The sequence below is a fragment of the Phlebotomus argentipes genome, unplaced genomic scaffold (genome assembly GCF_947086385.1).
Source record: "Phlebotomus argentipes unplaced genomic scaffold, Phlebotomus argentipes genome assembly contig_5, whole genome shotgun sequence".
In the NCBI taxonomy this organism is placed as follows: domain Eukaryota; kingdom Metazoa; phylum Arthropoda; class Insecta; order Diptera; family Psychodidae; genus Phlebotomus; species Phlebotomus argentipes.
Genome location: NW_026776165.1, coordinates 8,734,269 through 8,750,153, shown reverse-complemented (window position 1 = coordinate 8,750,153; position 15,885 = coordinate 8,734,269). Strand labels below are relative to the sequence as shown.

The 15,885-nt window shown below is 45.6% G+C and overlaps 5 protein-coding genes across 7 annotated transcripts; 2 read left to right on the top strand and 3 right to left on the bottom strand.

The window, feature by feature from the left end:
• Positions 1-9: 9 nt before the first annotated feature.
• On the bottom strand, positions 10-2,667 carry LOC132265554 (serine-threonine kinase receptor-associated protein). Its single transcript, XM_059766262.1, has 4 exons — positions 2,421-2,667; positions 997-1,412; positions 669-918; positions 10-217 (listed from the first exon to the last, which is right to left on the bottom strand). The coding sequence occupies exons 1-4, from the start codon at positions 2,533-2,535 to the stop codon at positions 15-17; spliced, it is 984 nt and encodes a 327-aa protein (XP_059622245.1). The 5' UTR covers positions 2,536-2,667; the 3' UTR covers positions 10-14.
• An 82-nt stretch (positions 2,668-2,749) lies between these two features.
• On the bottom strand, positions 2,750-5,127 carry LOC132265553 (cap-specific mRNA (nucleoside-2'-O-)-methyltransferase 2). Its single transcript, XM_059766261.1, has 2 exons — positions 5,054-5,127; positions 2,750-4,942 (listed from the first exon to the last, which is right to left on the bottom strand). Exon 2 carries the CDS (start codon positions 4,830-4,832, stop codon positions 2,853-2,855), a length of 1,980 nt encoding a protein of 659 aa, XP_059622244.1. The 5' UTR covers positions 4,833-4,942; positions 5,054-5,127; the 3' UTR covers positions 2,750-2,852.
• A 1,658-nt stretch (positions 5,128-6,785) lies between these two features.
• Positions 6,786-10,035, top strand: LOC132256194 (transmembrane protein 64). The gene is made up of 5 exons (XM_059752447.1): positions 6,786-7,275; positions 7,360-7,785; positions 8,065-8,188; positions 8,644-8,907; positions 9,701-10,035. Exons 2-5 carry the CDS (start codon positions 7,370-7,372, stop codon positions 9,776-9,778), a joined length of 882 nt encoding a protein of 293 aa, XP_059608430.1. The 5' UTR covers positions 6,786-7,275; positions 7,360-7,369; the 3' UTR covers positions 9,779-10,035.
• On the bottom strand, positions 10,032-15,801 carry LOC132256192 (alanine--glyoxylate aminotransferase 2, mitochondrial). Of its 3 annotated transcripts, XM_059752444.1 has the most exons (5): positions 15,680-15,800; positions 10,991-12,201; positions 10,708-10,842; positions 10,472-10,592; positions 10,065-10,166 (listed from the first exon to the last, which is right to left on the bottom strand). In XM_059752444.1, the coding sequence occupies exons 1-4, from the start codon at positions 15,711-15,713 to the stop codon at positions 10,497-10,499; spliced, it is 1,476 nt and encodes a 491-aa protein (XP_059608427.1). In that variant the 5' UTR covers positions 15,714-15,800; the 3' UTR covers positions 10,065-10,166; positions 10,472-10,496. The 3 variants fall into 3 exon arrangements, with proteins under 3 accessions (XP_059608425.1, XP_059608427.1, XP_059608426.1); XM_059752442.1 differs by lacking the exon at positions 10,472-10,592 and having other exon boundaries at positions 10,032-10,166; positions 15,680-15,801; XM_059752443.1 differs by lacking the exon at positions 10,065-10,166 and having other exon boundaries at positions 10,410-10,592.
• LOC132265712 (serine/threonine-protein kinase pelle-like) lies at positions 13,096-14,744 on the top strand. The gene has a single exon (XM_059766477.1). The coding sequence runs from the start codon at positions 13,304-13,306 to the stop codon at positions 14,693-14,695; it is 1,392 nt and encodes a 463-aa protein (XP_059622460.1). The 5' UTR covers positions 13,096-13,303; the 3' UTR covers positions 14,696-14,744.
• Positions 15,802-15,885: the final 84 nt, after the last annotated feature.

The following is a 15,885-nucleotide window of genomic DNA, read 5'->3' as shown; positions in this document are numbered from 1 at the left end:
GCAATATCGCGTCTCTATGACGCGGACACCTCACGATTGGCCGCGTTGAAGACTGCCGCGATCTCCGTGGGCTCCGTGCACTTCCACAGGCCGTACGTCTTGCCCACGGTCGTCTGCCAGAGGCGCAGCGTGCCGTCCTCGGAGCCACTGGCGAAGAGCTCTCCGTCCGGACTGAACTTCACGGCGTGCACTGGGCCGAAGTGGCCCTTGAAGGAGTCTGCAAGACAACATTCCGTCTGAGTTCATGCACAAGTTGCTCGCTTATCAGTTGCCTCAGGTGGGAAATTGAGGTGATAAGTGGAAGACAGTTTATCTCAGGGAGGAAAGAGATCAAGGTTTTGAGGGAAAATGAGAGCATTTCTGAATTTTGGCGTCTGACATTGCGAAAATGCCGTTAATCATTGCCTGAGACAGGATAAATTTTACAAAATTTCAACCTTAAACTACAAGTAAAACCCGAGTAAAACCTCGATTTTGATGATATCAAGAGATCGAATTTGATATCCGATACACAATGCAGGAAAATTCCAAAAATTAATATTATTCAAATTCCAAGATGAAAAATTTCTTTCCTTTAGCTTAAATAGCTTAGAAACTGCATTTAACTTGATTTCAAACATATAGAATTTCTATCTTAAATAGAACTGAAATCGGCATAAGAGACTCACCAATTTCATTTCCAGTGACAAAATCGAATTTGTAGAGCTTAAAATCGTCTCCGCCGCAGACGACAAAGTGCTTCTCAGGATGCAGACTCGCCGACGCGAGGGGCGAAGGCGTCACGATCTCCTTCACCAGGTTCAGTGTGTCGCTCTCGAGGAAGGTGATGGTGTGTCCGCTGGTGACTGTGAGGATGCTTCGATCACTGGACAGTTCGAGACTCTGCGGATTGGACGGGAAGTCGATTCTCTGCACCTCCTGAAATGATACACGCACAATTGAATGCCAGCAATTCGCTTGAGTGCCCCTTTTGTGGAAGAGAGGACAATATCTCACCTTGCCACAGAGTCGATCCCAGAGTCGCAGGGATTTGTCGTCAGCGCAGCTGAGGATGCACTTGTCGTTGCGGCAGAAGATGGCCTTCTTGATCCCCGCCGTGTGACCGGCGAACTTCTCCGATTCCGCCGTGGGATCGGCGAGATCGAACACCTGCAGCAGCTTCTCGTTGCTGCCGGTGAGCAGATGATCACATCCGGCGTCGAACGACACGGACTTGACGATGTGCTTGTGTTGGAAGCTGTGGATCAGCTCTCCGGTCACGGCGTTCCACACCTTGCCGGAGAAATCCGCGGCGCCCGAGGCCGCCAGAGTAGCCTGTCCATTCAGCGCCACACCCCACACGGCGCCCTTGTGGCCCTCGAAGGTGCCCACCCAATCTCCAGTGTCGCCCTGACGCAGCATTGGGTTCCCATCTGCAAGAGACAGCGAGGACGGAACGTGAGCCGCGCTACGTGATCGTCACCACCAGCCGTCCCTTGACTGTGCGCGGCTGAAGGTTTGCGCGAATCAATTGGCAATTATCGCGAACTCGCGCGCGCACAAATGGAAGCGTCGTATTGCAATTGATCGCTTTGTGGTTGCTTTTCTTCACTTCAAGCCTTTCTAGCTATCTCAGTAATTTACCTAATGTCCTATCTTGGGCGTTATCCTTAAAAATGAAATACAAATTAACATTCTCTGTTCACGGGAAAACAAATGTAAGTGTTCTCTAGTTAGGAAAAAAGAACCCAAGAATAAAACTGTTTTCAAATTTTTCTTAACTTTAACTTCTAATAAAGCTTATTAAATCCCTTGCAATTTTGCTATGCTTACGAAAAGAGAGACTTGGAAATTTCAAACTCAGCGCAAAAATTTTCTCAGAGTGCCGCGCCATTGCGGCATTTTCCGCAAGCTCGTGAGTTTATCTTTGCATAAAATTCAGCATTTGCCCGAGCGTTTCGCCTTCGATTGCAATTTTACTGTGTCGCTGGGATTGAGAGTCTGATGCTGAGACAAGTTCCTGACCTTCCGGAGACTTTTTGTTCCGGTTCGCCTTCAAAAATTTCAACCTTCCTCTCAATCATTTCCGTCTCGCGCGTTTCTCCGCAATCACGAGACACTTTCTGTGTATGTACAAAGGACAATTTGGTCATTTGACACACACACACTGCCTTTTTGCTCCAATTTCCGCGCGTGCAAGGAGGAAAAATCACCTAAATTATAAATGAATTTTCGCACTGTGTGTTGGCCTCCAAAACTCTCTTGTTTTGTGTATGCAAATTCAAGGTTATGTCAATTATTTTCATTTGCACTTGCAATTAATTGCTGTGGCGAGACTCCAGTGGATGCGCCAGAGCACTGGGCTTCCCACGGAGCTCTCCAGGTGGCCGGAAGTGGCGGGAAAGGCGGAAATTGTGGGGAAAACTGGGGTGAATGCATACCTTTGCATGCTGATATGAGAAAATAACCAGAATCGGTGATATCGCTGAAATCCAGGTGAACCACTGGTCTGGTGTGTCCACTGAGGGTGATGGAGATCTGTCGGATGTTGCTCATTGCTGTTTATGCACTACTTTAGGAGGAATTAGTGGAAGGAAGCCGAAATTTTGAATTTTTGCACAGGAGAAGAGAGAAACAGCAGAGAACACAACTAGTACTACGACTCCTAACTGGACTGTCACTGAGAGTGTGTTGGCAAGCTTCGCGCCGTGCAATTGCTGGGTTTCGTCAGAGGGGAAATGCACTGTTCGACATTCGCACAGTTGGACTTTTGGCGGGAAGACAGCACACACGTGAGACCACAGCGCATTTATCATACGATTTTTGTGTATTCTCCTCACAATTTACAAATCTGTCGATGGGTGGATAAAAAATTACATTAAGCTCAGTAGATCACGGAACATTTTCATCACGAAATGATTGTTGAAGCATCTGATGAGTTTCATAAACGCATAATTGGCATAAATATCACGAATGTCCACCAGCGACAGTAAAATGCTGTCCACACTTTCCTTCATCAGGAGATTCTCCACTCTCTCGAGGATTCCACAGTACTCATCCCGAAGCTGCTTATCGTACACATCAATGCTAATCTCTGCGCGTCGGCACTTCATCTGAACGCGTGAGTGCTTTTCGCGCGCGAACAGGAACAAAACTCCAGCCGACACTTGAGCCAGAGGACAGAAGTTTAATAGAACGATCTTCTCCACTCCATCGCAATTCAGGGCTGTCTTCAGGGCACTGACAGTATCACGAATGTACTTGGCATGATCGCTGACTCTGTAGAATGACTGCATTTCGATTAGAGTGACATTTCCGCGCCTCTTCATCCAGCAATTCGTGGAGATTTCATCTGAGGCTGGAGTGTCTCGCAACAGCTCCAGGAAATAGTGAAGTAGTCCGCCGGCAACGAAGAGACTCCAGGAGATTCGCTGAAAACGCTTCCCATAGATTGGGCATAGATTTGGGGCGCCATTGACGTGCAGAAGGCCGTGATTCGGACACGTGATGATGGGTTCATAGCGCATGTAACGCTTCCAGTGCATCTCCTTGATTTCCTGGTCACTCTTGCTCTTCTTCATCACCCGCTCAGTGTACGTGCCCTCGTTGATGCGCGGCGAATCACGCCAGAAGTTCGGCACGGCATTGGGAATGGTGATGCGGTAGTTCTCAGGCAAGCTGCGCAGCTGAAAGCGCCGGCAGAACTCGAGGAAGACTGCCTGCTTGAAGTGTTCCATCTCCGGAGACACTTTGCTGATGTCTTGAGTATCAAAAGACTCAATATTCCGCTCAATCACATCAATCTGCATGCCGGCAAACATCTCGGCGCACTTGTACAGTTGCTGAAAGAAGTCCGGATGAATCTTTGCCTCCGAGATGAAGCAGGACTGCTTGTTGGATATGTTTCTTAAGACCGTTTCGAGGAACTTTTCACTTGGACACATCTCGAGGCCCTCACAGATCACGTAGACTTCGGAGTTTCCACCTTTGGATGTCACGGGCTTGAACACAGTCACGCATCTGAAGATGCAGACGAGAAAGTAGATCAGACAAATGCTGGACGCCTCGAAGAAGGTGAACATTTTGAGGACAAAGCAGCCGCCGGGCGAGAGGATGCGCAGCGCTGCCACAGTCTCGGCATAGTGCAGATGCGAGACAACATCTTCTTGGCAATCCGGAGTATTGGTACAGTTCACAGAGCCATCCGCCGTGACTAGATTGATCAATCCCATCGCGCGACATCTCGCCACTAGTTTCTCCACATTCTCGGCACACGTGATGTCTCCCGTCTGATCACTGCCAAACTCCCAGTTCTCCAGAGTCGTGTGGATGAAGCGATCGTCCGCGATCATGGTGCCAAAGGAGTTGCCTTCGTAGTAGACATTCAGTGTGGAGGCACACCACAACCACTCCTGAATCTCCGTCTGTGTGCGCAGGAAGTGATTCAGGGCCACCACAAAGGCACCTGGAGCCTCACACAGATGTACAGTGTTTAGCGCTGTCAATCCTCTGACTGGAACCAGAGGAAAAGTGGCCAGACACTCGTAGAACTTCGTCCAGGCTTGCGTGACAAATTCCGCGCCAAAAGTCTCCCGGATACGTTGGATGATCTCCGATGAGGGACTCTGGTGGTATGTGTGGGTGCTCCAGACGCCCAATTCCAGATCATTCAGCTTACTCTTCACTCCGTTCAGGCGCTCCTTCAGCTCCTGCAGCCGCTCATCCCTGAAGGTGTCTTGCACGAAAATGACTGGATGCTCGGGCACATTCCACTCAGGCTGGCGGCTGAAGGTGAACCTCTTGGAGAAGAGCTCCGCCACAGGATCCCTGGGCAGATGCGACTCTTGGGTCATTGTGCACTGCTGTTTTGGTGGGCGATTTTACGCTGAATCCGCGCCGCGCCTCCAAGCTAACTGTCACAATCAGATGATTTCCGCCCGAGGCTTTCGGATCACAGCTATTGCTATTGAACGTGAACGTAGAGTGAATCATTTTCATGGGGGGATTCTAAGCAACTGCTTACTGGGAAAATTATAAGATTAGGACGTTTAAAAAAGATTTTACTGATAAAAACCTTAGTACAGCAGTGGCACATTAAGTTCTAGTCGCAATTCCGCAATCTCCTCGGATGTTCTATATTCTTTGTGCAGATAGTGAGGTGGCATCGTAATTCGTAAATACTCCAAGAGACGACAGCTTCTCAAAATATTTCGCACACCTGTCACGGAAACCTTTGTGGACTCCAAATTCAAGTGTCTGCAGAAAAAATGATCGATAGTCAGCATAAATTCTCCAATTTTGAAGATATGTCTCTGTACTTGAGGCGAGAGGCAGATTTTTGCGCCACTAAGACCTCCAATGCTGCATCTATTAGTATATGTCGAAAGAATTTCAGTTCCACTCTTTCGAGGCTATGCGCCCACTTGGATAAAATTTGCTTTATGTCCACACTGAAAATCAAAAATGCAATTAATACAAGGAAAATAAAGTTAACTAGTTACTCACGCCGAACATGAAACACTCCATAAACTCAGATCTCTCAGATCCTTAGCCGGGATACTCTGCATGAGTTCGTAAGTGATTTGGAAATCACCGCCCAGAAGCAGTTTTTTGAGTTTTATACTCCTATTTAAGACCCTTCTGATAAAATAGTTCAGCATTGATTGATCTTCTATCTGATCTAAATAAAGAGTTTCAAGATTCGGAAATCCTGGAGACACGGTCTGAAGAGAAAAAGGTGCCGTGAGAATAACATCAAACCTATATGCTGTGATTCTTACACTTTGCTGGTCAATTTCTTTCATATCCAATAAAAAATCTGATTCGGCGAACTTTAGAATCTTGAGTTTTGGACAGCCGTACTGAAGCTTCTGTATATCAAGTGTGGGATAGTCTGAATCGTCTTGATCGGTCGATTGGTTAGTATATTCGAAGTCGAGAACGGTAAGGTTTGGACAGGTCTGCGTAAAACAGAGTCATCAATAACACTTCAACTCATAAAGAATAATAAAAATCTACCGCTACAGCCGTGATCATCTGAGATAACGAGCCGACTATATCAACATTATATATTTTAATCTCTAATAGACTGTCTTTGAGTTCCTCGAATATGTAGCTAAGTAATGAGCTTGTAATTGTGGACACATCACGTAAGCTCAACTTCTTCAGTTTCAACTCTGTGATACTCTTAATACTATCATTGATCATGCCTTCGCTGTCGTAATATGCGAAAGATCCGAACAATGTCAGATCTTCAAGTTTAGGAAACACAATTGGCAGATTCATCATAAGAGTGCACTTTTCTGTCTTAGTCAAATCCTCCTCAGCCACTAATGAATCCGGAAAATTTCCCAAACGATAATCTGTGTGGCACTTCAAATCCGTCCTGTTACGAAACACCAAGAGTATAATTAGTGCGACAAAATGTAATCGCATCATATAAAATTTTGCATACCACCATCTCAGGTTTAGCGTATGCCAGAGTGAAGGATTTAAGGACACGCGATGCCACAAAGAGCACACTTTTCCCAATTTCATTAATACTTCACCGCTATTTTTCTGTTTGGTGGCGATCATAAAGATTTTGTGTAGAATTAGTTCAGGCAGTGCTGAACCCCAACCGCTTTGCTCTTCCACCTCTTCGATCACGTCGTTCTTTTTCGTGGAATTGCACACCAACATGATGACTGTTAGAGAAGAATTTATAAGATGGAATATTTAGGTAAATAGAAAATACAGTGCTTCTTTAACGTGAAACTCTTCCTTTTATTTCACAAAACAACGCAATATACGACTGGGACTTTTTATTATTATAGACCTTTCGCACCACTCACTTTATCTCTACTGCTTCTTGGAACACTCTATCGCTTCTTATCGCGATATAAAGATAAAATTACACACTTTATTGCATTCGAACATTCACACATGCGTGGGCCATCAGTCGAATGTTTTCGAGAGTTCATGTTTACACTACGTAATTCCATCTGAGTTAGAGGCTTTTGCATTACTGCATGCTCAACACGAGAATCCCAGCTCGGCTGGCGGCGCTGGCCTTTGGCAACCTTGTCAGCTGTCAGCAACTGGGTTGCCTTGTGCGCAGTCAGCGCTGAAATCTCTCCGGGGAATGAGGTGGTCTGGGGAAAGTGCCTGAGCAAATTGGCCCCAATTCGAAGTGGCTGTGTGACATGATTGCCCAGTGCGAGCCACAGAGCTCCTGAGTGTCCAGTGTCGACTGTGTGAGCGCGATTCCTGCCCATGAGTCAAGTTCATGGGTGCTCTGGCCAGCCGTGAGAGAATGTAAGGGCGTCTCAAGACCAGTGCGCGATCGATTGGCTCATGTTCCGTTCTCTCTCTCTCTCTCTCTGCGTGTCTCCTTGCCAGGTGAGCAGCGATGGACGAGAAGTGTCTCGAGGAGGGTGATCTGGACGAGGAGAGGCTCGTGGTGCCGGACAAGTTCTGCGTGCGCCTGCATCGGTGCGTGTCGCACAATCGCATCCTCAACTACCTCCTGCCCAGTGCCGTGCTGCTGGTGCTGATCCTGGTGGTGTACTTCTTCAAGGACTCCTTCAAGGCGCTGCTGTTCTGGGCAGAGAACCAGAACTCCTGGTGCGTCTTCTTCATCTTCATCGGATTGTTCGCTGTCGTGAGCTTCCCCGTCACAGTTGGCTATCTCGTGCTCATCATCACGAGTGGCTACATGTTCGGACTGATTAAGGGCCTGCTCACGGTCATCCTGGGCGCCAATGTGGGCGTCGCGATAGCCCATAACACCATCCGCAGCATCCAGACATTCCTTCCAGTCCAAAAGTGAGTTTTCTCTCTCCGGAAAATTCCCGGAATGCGCTCGTGAGATTAGGAGAGATTAAAGGTCTCCAAAGGGTTAATGATCCAGTCAGAGAGCACAAATTCTATGCGCGCTGCACTATTTTATGCCTGACGAGTTCAATTGATGTTTCGTTATATTTAGAAAGTGACGAGAAATCAATTTGTACAAGCATGCGTCACATTCCGTGCGGATTTTCCAACATATTGTGCTGTTATTTTAATTTAATTAGACACCACTACTGATGATAATGTTCTTTGCAGATTGATCAAGAACGAGACGGGACGTGCAATATTGCGAGTGATTTCCGGACCCAGAGCGTTCAAAGTCGTTCTATTCTGTCGACTCACGCCGATTCCCTTCGGCCTGCAGAACACGATCTTCGGGGTAAGAAGAGAATCTCTGGTTTCTGCTTGTTTATTCAGTTTATTCACGGGAAATGAAATAAGCAAATGGACTGCAACAGGGCGTCTCGTATTGTGTGTCCCACACAAGAGGCGGAGAAGTTTCGATAAACATTTTAGGCAGTATAAAATGCAATTAAACGGAACTTAAACGCGTAAAATGGTTAATAATAAGCTAGAATGAATTCATTTTATGGGTCTTTGTCTTTAAAAATAGGAAGAAATGAGAGAAAAAATCATGTTGTGATACAAAACATGGCAATTTTCCTCAATTTACGCTGAAAACATAATTTTCCGAATGACGAGCAGAGTTATTTGCGATGTTTTTCGTGCAACATTTTTTCTCATATTGCGGGAAGCATGCGAAAAAGAGCTTTTTATTCGTATTGCGTCGCCAAGATGCGTACTTAGCGTGTCTCTCTCTCTCTCCCTGTGCAGGTGAGCGCCGTGAACCCGCGCAGCTACCACACAGCCACTCTTTTGGGTCTGCTGCCGGCGCAGACGATCAATGTGTACCTGGGCTCGACGCTGCGCTCGATGCACGACGTGCTGAACGACCAGAAGACGGCATTGGCGGGCTACAGCATCTTCGCCGTGCAGACGGTGATCGGCGTGCTGCTGATGGCGTGGGTGGTGCAGAAGGCGCGCACGGAGCTGTCCAATGCGCTGCTGAGCGACATGGGTGTGGAGCACAAACTCCTGGTAGAGATTGACGATGATACCTTGGAATGAGTATAGCTTTCATGAGCGCCACTAACGCAATGACTAACACTCGGTGGCGGTTTTGGTGCGTGTCTCTATTCTCTTTCCTCCCCCACCTTCACAGGAATTGCGCGCGGAAATCATTCACATATCGTGTGTGTGCGAAAGGACATCACAACCACCTCGATATATATGTATATATATTTTAATGGAGAGAAACATATTTATTCTTGTATCTCTTTATAAACTATATGGCTATTTTTGTACATAAAACCACATCAATTATGCGATGGTTAACAGTGTGGAATGTTCGTGCTCTTCACAAGGTAGTTTTCGGGTGGAAACATGACTATTTAACACACCATTTAACATTAATCATTGTACCAGAAATATGGGAGTTTATTTGTTGACATTATTTGTGATTCATTTGCCATTTATTATTATATTTTGTGTCAAGTTTTTCTTTCTCGCGAGCACAATGATATTTCAGGTGTGTGAAAGTGCAGTGGAAAATCTTCCAAAATTCCCTACCAAAGATAATTTGCAACCAAATGTACATATGTTTTGCTGCCAATTTGCGCATTGTAAACACTGATGTTGAAAATTCGCTGTGCTTGAGGAGAATTACAATTTCATACCTCTTGTTTGGTGATGATTTATTCAATTTTCATGCATTTTCTCACTGCTTTTTTGGCAGAGGTTTTTTTTTGGTATGGACACTAAAAAAAAATAGTAAATAACATTGCGTAACATGAGAAACGACACACACACATTTATTTTCTATGCTTTTCAGAAACGTTCCAAACTCAAATGGATGCGGAAATTGTACAAATGTGACAATACAATAGTAATTAATCCGCGAATAATTTAGTTTCTTCCGGAGAGAGAGAGACGATTTTAATGCCAATTTCATTGTAGAATTATGGTTAACCTTTATTGAGAAGAATTCCAAGTGATTTGATGTGTTTTTGGGACGCCCTGAACAAGTTTCTAACGAATTTTTGGCATTTTTCTCACTCATATGAAATGAATCGTATAAAACATTTTACATGATATTATTTCCTCGTAATTTATGTTGATAAGGACAAATAAGAATGTTCAATTACAATGACAAGTATGATAAAAATATATATTGTAGTTTATCTCAATGAATTCCTCCGTTTTTTCTTGAAATGCCACAACAAGACGCAGTTCAGCACGTCGAGTGTGATTTGAGCGTCGTCCACATTTATGCACATCGGAGGCTTGATCCTGAGGGTCTGAGAAGAAGGAAAAGTTAAGGGGTAAATAGCTGTGACGATCACGGTTCACTTGAGTGTCGATTTTCAATCAATATTCCAACACTTATGGCCGATTTCTCTGCAAGTTCGAACTCTTAGCGCCATTAGAATTGTATGCTCTTAATGCGATAATGAGCTCATGAAAACCCGGCTAACAAGAAAACTTAACAATGAGAATATGATCAATTGTAAATCATTTTTAGAATGTTTAAATTAATTTTTGGTTTATTTTAATGTTTATCGATCAAATTTGCCAATTTTCACCGTGAAAGACACTTATTTACCCCATGAGAAAAATCCTGTGAATGTTTATGCGCTTCGGCTCTCCAGCACATGGCCAAGGACTTGCAGTGTGAATTCGACATCGTGTGTGTTAATGCACATGGGAGGTTTAATGCGGAAGACCTGTTAGTAAGAAGGAAGAAGTGTAGGTGAGAAATTTTGAGTGCTTTTTCTGGCCGAAAAAATTGTCTGGAAAGATGAGAGAGAGAGAGAGAAAAGTGTCTGGAGAGTATCTTACATTGCCATTCAGGCCGCCGCGCCCAAGTAGGACTCCCATATCCTTGCACTTCTCCCAGATTTCCACCACGTGAGGCGTGCTGAGCGGTTTCCTCGTTGCGCGATCCTCAACAAGCTCAACTCCGATCATCAAACCCTGCAATTATCGTTACCAACATCTCTTTCTAAGTATTCTCCGTTTAAAACATGAGCCTTAAATATATGTATCGTTTTTTTGGGTTTGTTTAAAGTCATTTAGACCAAGAGGAAGATAATAAGATCGAAAATATTGTGCATGGACTCACCTTTCCTCTGACATCCCCAATAATCTCATGCTTCTGCTGCAACTCGAGGAGTCCCTTGATGAGAACTGATCCCACAATCTGAGAGTTCTTCTGGAGCTCCTCCTCCTCAATCACGTCCAGCACGGCGATTCCCACGGCGCTGGCCAGTGGATTTCCGCCGAAAGTGTTGAAGTGCAGCGCCTTGTCCAGACACTGCGCGATCTCTTCTGTCGTCACCACAGCGCCAATGGGAAAACCATTGCCAATGCCCTTGGCACACGTCACGATGTCCGGCACGATTCCGTGGCCCTGGAATCCCCAGAAATGATCCCCCGTGCGACCGAAGCCCGATTGCACCTCGTCGGAGATGAAGACACCTCCGTTGAGGCGCACTAGCTCGGCTGCCTTCTTTATGTAGCCCTTGGGATACTGCACTGTTCCGCCCACGCCCTGAATCGACTCGGCGAACATGCCAGCCACTCTTCCGCGCGGCAGGGAGAACCTGAAGATCTGTTCCAGCTCGTGATAGTACTTTTCCGTGGCTTCGCAGCACTTCTCGGTGCAGTTGCAATCGCGGATTGTCTGCGCCAGAGAGTCACGACAGTGCTTTCCGCCCCAGTGGCCGAGGAAGGGATCGGGATTCATGGCGTGTATGATGCCATTACTGACGCCGGGCAGAGGGAAGCGCCACGTGGAGTGCGCAGTGATGCCCATCGTGAGTGGTGAGGCGCCGTGATAGGCATTCCTAAAGGAGATGATCTCGTGATTGCCCGTGTGCAGACGTGCCAGCAAGATGGCCAGATCATTGGCTTCACTGCCAGAGTTGACGAAGTAAACCCTGTTGAGCTTGCCGGGCATCGTCTGCGTAAGTCTCTCAGCGTACTCGTGAATCTTTGGGTGCATGTAGATGTTCGTGGTGTGCCACAGAGTGTCCATCTGATCCGCCAGTGCGGCGTTCACCTTCGGATGGCAGTGACCGACGGACACCGTGACGATGCCGCCGAACATATCCAGATACTTCCGGCCCTCGTGGTCGAATAGCCACTGCATCCGGCCGGAGTGAATTAACAGCGGCTTCCGATAGTAGGGTGTCACATTGGGCGTCAGTCGCGTCTTCTGCAGCTCAACCACTCTTTCGTAAGATGGGCCTCTGTAGGGCGGCGCATCGAAGTCGCAGGCCGGCAGCGGCGGAAGCTGCGATGTGGCAGTGAAACTCGCGAAACTTCGCAAGTCTGCAAAAGAAGGAGAAGAATGCTCTTCAAAAGCGTTCTATGCATCAAAGAGAATTCAATTCAATTAGTTCTGTTGCGTGAGAGATCTTTTTCAAGAAAACCTTCTTAAATTTTTAATAACGCCGTTTTAATAACTTCATTCAAATCCGGCTGATCGATCTACAACCTTCTTAAATTCATGTTTATTTCTGGGGGCTTCTAAAAAGACAGTGAATTTGAATTATGTTCACTTAAATCTTGCAGACCGTGAAATGTTGATTAAAAATTTCCTTTCCGTTAACGTGCTTTTGTTGTCTATTCAGAACAATAAGTTTTAGAGAATTTCTGTTCTGTTTTCAGCAAAAAGTGTCGAACTGCAGAACTTCTTATCAGTTGATAAAAAAAAGTTTCGCGTGTACTTTCTTTTACTCACTGTGCACTATAAAGTCATTCTTGTTCTACCAAAGGCACATTCCTTGAAGTTGAGACTCTTGAGAAAGTTGAAATGAAGTCAATTGTTGGTTTTGTTGCAATAATTGTGATTTTTCTTCTGCTGCCGACTTTTAGGGTGAGAAATAAATCAATCGTCCATTTTTTGTGCGTCATGTGTTATTTTTTCTAGGCCGAAACAGATCAATCCCAAAACGGAGTAATAAATATCAAACCAGGAAGACCAGGACGGCCCGGAAGGCCAGGCAGACCACATTTTGCTGGACCACATTCAGCGCGATTTAATCGTGAACACTTCAAACATGAGGAAGTTGCAGAGGACGCAGAGGACCAAGACCAGGATGACAGCGATAGATTGATAGGATAAGGACTCACTCGTTTCGCCACCAATTCCTTTATCACTTGTTTATGTTCAGAATCAAGGATTAAAGATATCAATCACGTGAATCACCCTGTGAAATTTTCCCGCCAAAAGTCCCGAGAGCGAGAGAAACATGGTCGCTCTCTGAAAGCAAATCTACCGTTTCTGGGCAGATCATCTGACTCCCTCTCGATTATCCATCTTTGTCCCTGTGTGCCCATTGTCAAGAGGAGAAGTTTGTGCTGTTCTCCACCACAAGAATTGTGGAAATTCTCTGTTTTGTGTGTCTTTAACTACATATCTTCTGCCGAAATGCAAATTCCACTTTGTGACATTGCCTTCGAATTCCCTGGAGAAGGACCAGAATTTGTGCATCTTCCGATGGCTCAGCTTCCGGCGCGCACGAAGGAGGAACTGATCAGAATCATGGATCTCAACAGCAACTGGAGAGCATTGTTTCAGGTGATGAAGTTCCCAGAGGAAGAAATCTCGCGAGCCGTGGAAGTCAGACGCGATGGGATGACTTCATCGGCATATTTGGTGATGAAATTATGCGAATCCGGCTTTACAGTTACGGATTTGTTTGTGTATCTGTCCAGAACACGAGGCAAAATAGCCATGAACCTGCTGCAAGACTTGGTGGATGAGAAGTACAGAATTCTGCTCAATAACACGGCCAATATCAGAGTGTTTCTCGAGAAGATCTCATTGCAGCTGGAGTATGACTACCGAAAAAATTACAGGCCGGAAGATGGGGCAGAAGAGCGCGGAAGGGTCGGCCCGCTGGACATCAGCGATTATATGTACGACATCAATCCGAGAATTCACTTGTCCTACCAGAAGATCAATAGTCTGACGCAGAAGTTCAGAGCATCACTGATCACCGTGAGAGGCTCCTTCAGCACACACTTCATCGTCGACGATACGTTCCAGGTGAGGCGCTTCCGTTTCGGCCAGCTGGGCCACTTTGAGCTCAACACTGCCCAACTGGAGACGGCGCTTCGAGAACTCGTGCATCTGCAGCACTTCAGCCATCGGAACATAGCCAAATTGTGTGCCTTCGGCATCCATATGGACGAAATGTGCTTGCTCTACGGCCTCGCGGAGCTCAGTATCAATCATTACATCCTCGAGGTGCCTCCCGTGGAGAATTCCCTGACGCTTAAGCAGCGATTGTACATTTGCCGCGGAATTGCGCGCGGGCTGAATTTTCTGCACACGCATCGCGAACGACCGCTGATCCACATGAACATCCGTCCGGAGAACATCTACCTCTCTAGCGGAATGTCGGCCAGGATCGCAAACTTTGCCCTGGCATGCGAAGGTCCACTGGCCAGAGATCCGCCCGTACCCCTAAATCGTCTGCACTCGCTCTCCAACTACTATCCGCAAGAGTACATCGCTTGGCCGCACTACATCTCCACGAAGCTGGACGTGCACAGCTTCGGCGTCACCATGCTGAAGATCCTCGTGCACAATGACGGCGACATAGAGGGCAGACAGTTGCTCGAGATTCTGCGCGAGATTGTGGATAGCAACGTATCCATGGATCCCCTGCTGGATGCGGCAGGATGGCCTGAGGACGCTGACATGACCATGTGCATCCGTATGCTCTATCTTGCTCACCTTTGCACGCAGGAAGACTACAATGTCAGACCTGAGATGAGGAGCGTGTACAAGAGATTCAGACAATACCGCTGCTAAAGAACCTGATTGAGCAATTGTCCAATAAATCGCTTGTAAATTGACGGAAGCAATATTGAAGCTAATTGACTTTCAAACTGGATTTAATTGCTCGGTAATTGAAGCATTTGCAAGAATTTGCCGCTGATAAGATCGCTCTGTTTGTGTGTATAATCTCAATTCCAAATAATTCGCGCTCTTCCTGCACTCCATGGGCGTAGTCAGAGGTGAGTTAAAGTTATTAAAATTTACTAAATATAACCAACTTTATAACAAATAAATGATTAATCCAGATTCAGCCAGATTTCGCGAATGTTATCAGAAGTTAATTGTCGGCTGATCTATAGAGATTAAGGGAGCTTTATTGATAACAATTCTTTAATATTTCAATTGTCTACGGTTGGAAAGGAATAGAAAATATAATTATTGTGCATTTTTAAGATGTTTTGACACGATAAAAGAAAACTTTTGAAAGTTCCCTTAAAAAGTAACAGTGTTGGGTTTGTTGGCTGATTAACTGACGAATTGTTGAATTTTTAGTGTGATTGCACTAATTATTTTGTACAATAAGTAGGTACATACTAACAATAAAAAGATCTCATGTGAGTTTTCTTTAAAGTTAAATTCAAGTATAAGTCTGCATAAAACGCAACTGCTACGCCCATGAGTAGAATTGCAAACACTTTACAGTTTACCTTTGCCCGCTGAATACTTGAATGTTAAATATCAGGAGGGAAAATAGATTATGCTTTGTGTACAAAACGCGACATTATTTCGGATTTGGTGGCCTTTTGACCTCTTCATAAGTACGCGCTCGATTTGTGTTAATCAAAACATTGGCGAACGCGCAAGTGTTTATCAACACTCCGGCACTTTGACTGGTGCCTCCCAGCCGTAAATCACCACCAAGAGTGAAATGATAACGTCGCGAATCATCTTATCAGTACTCTTTACTCTGTCTAAATTCCTGATTGATTGCAATTCGATAGTGCTAGAGTTCCTTACTTGTTCGAAAGATGCTCAAGCCGCTGATCGTCATTGTATTCCCTGAGGATATTATTTCTAATCACAGACAGAATTAGCACCTCCTCAATTGACCAGAGTTCACAATTCACTGAGAGCCACTTTGCAAATATAAATTGACTTCAATAAAAGGCAATTTTGTGTGTATATATGGCGCATTGCGCACTTTGCTCAGCGAACGAAAAAGA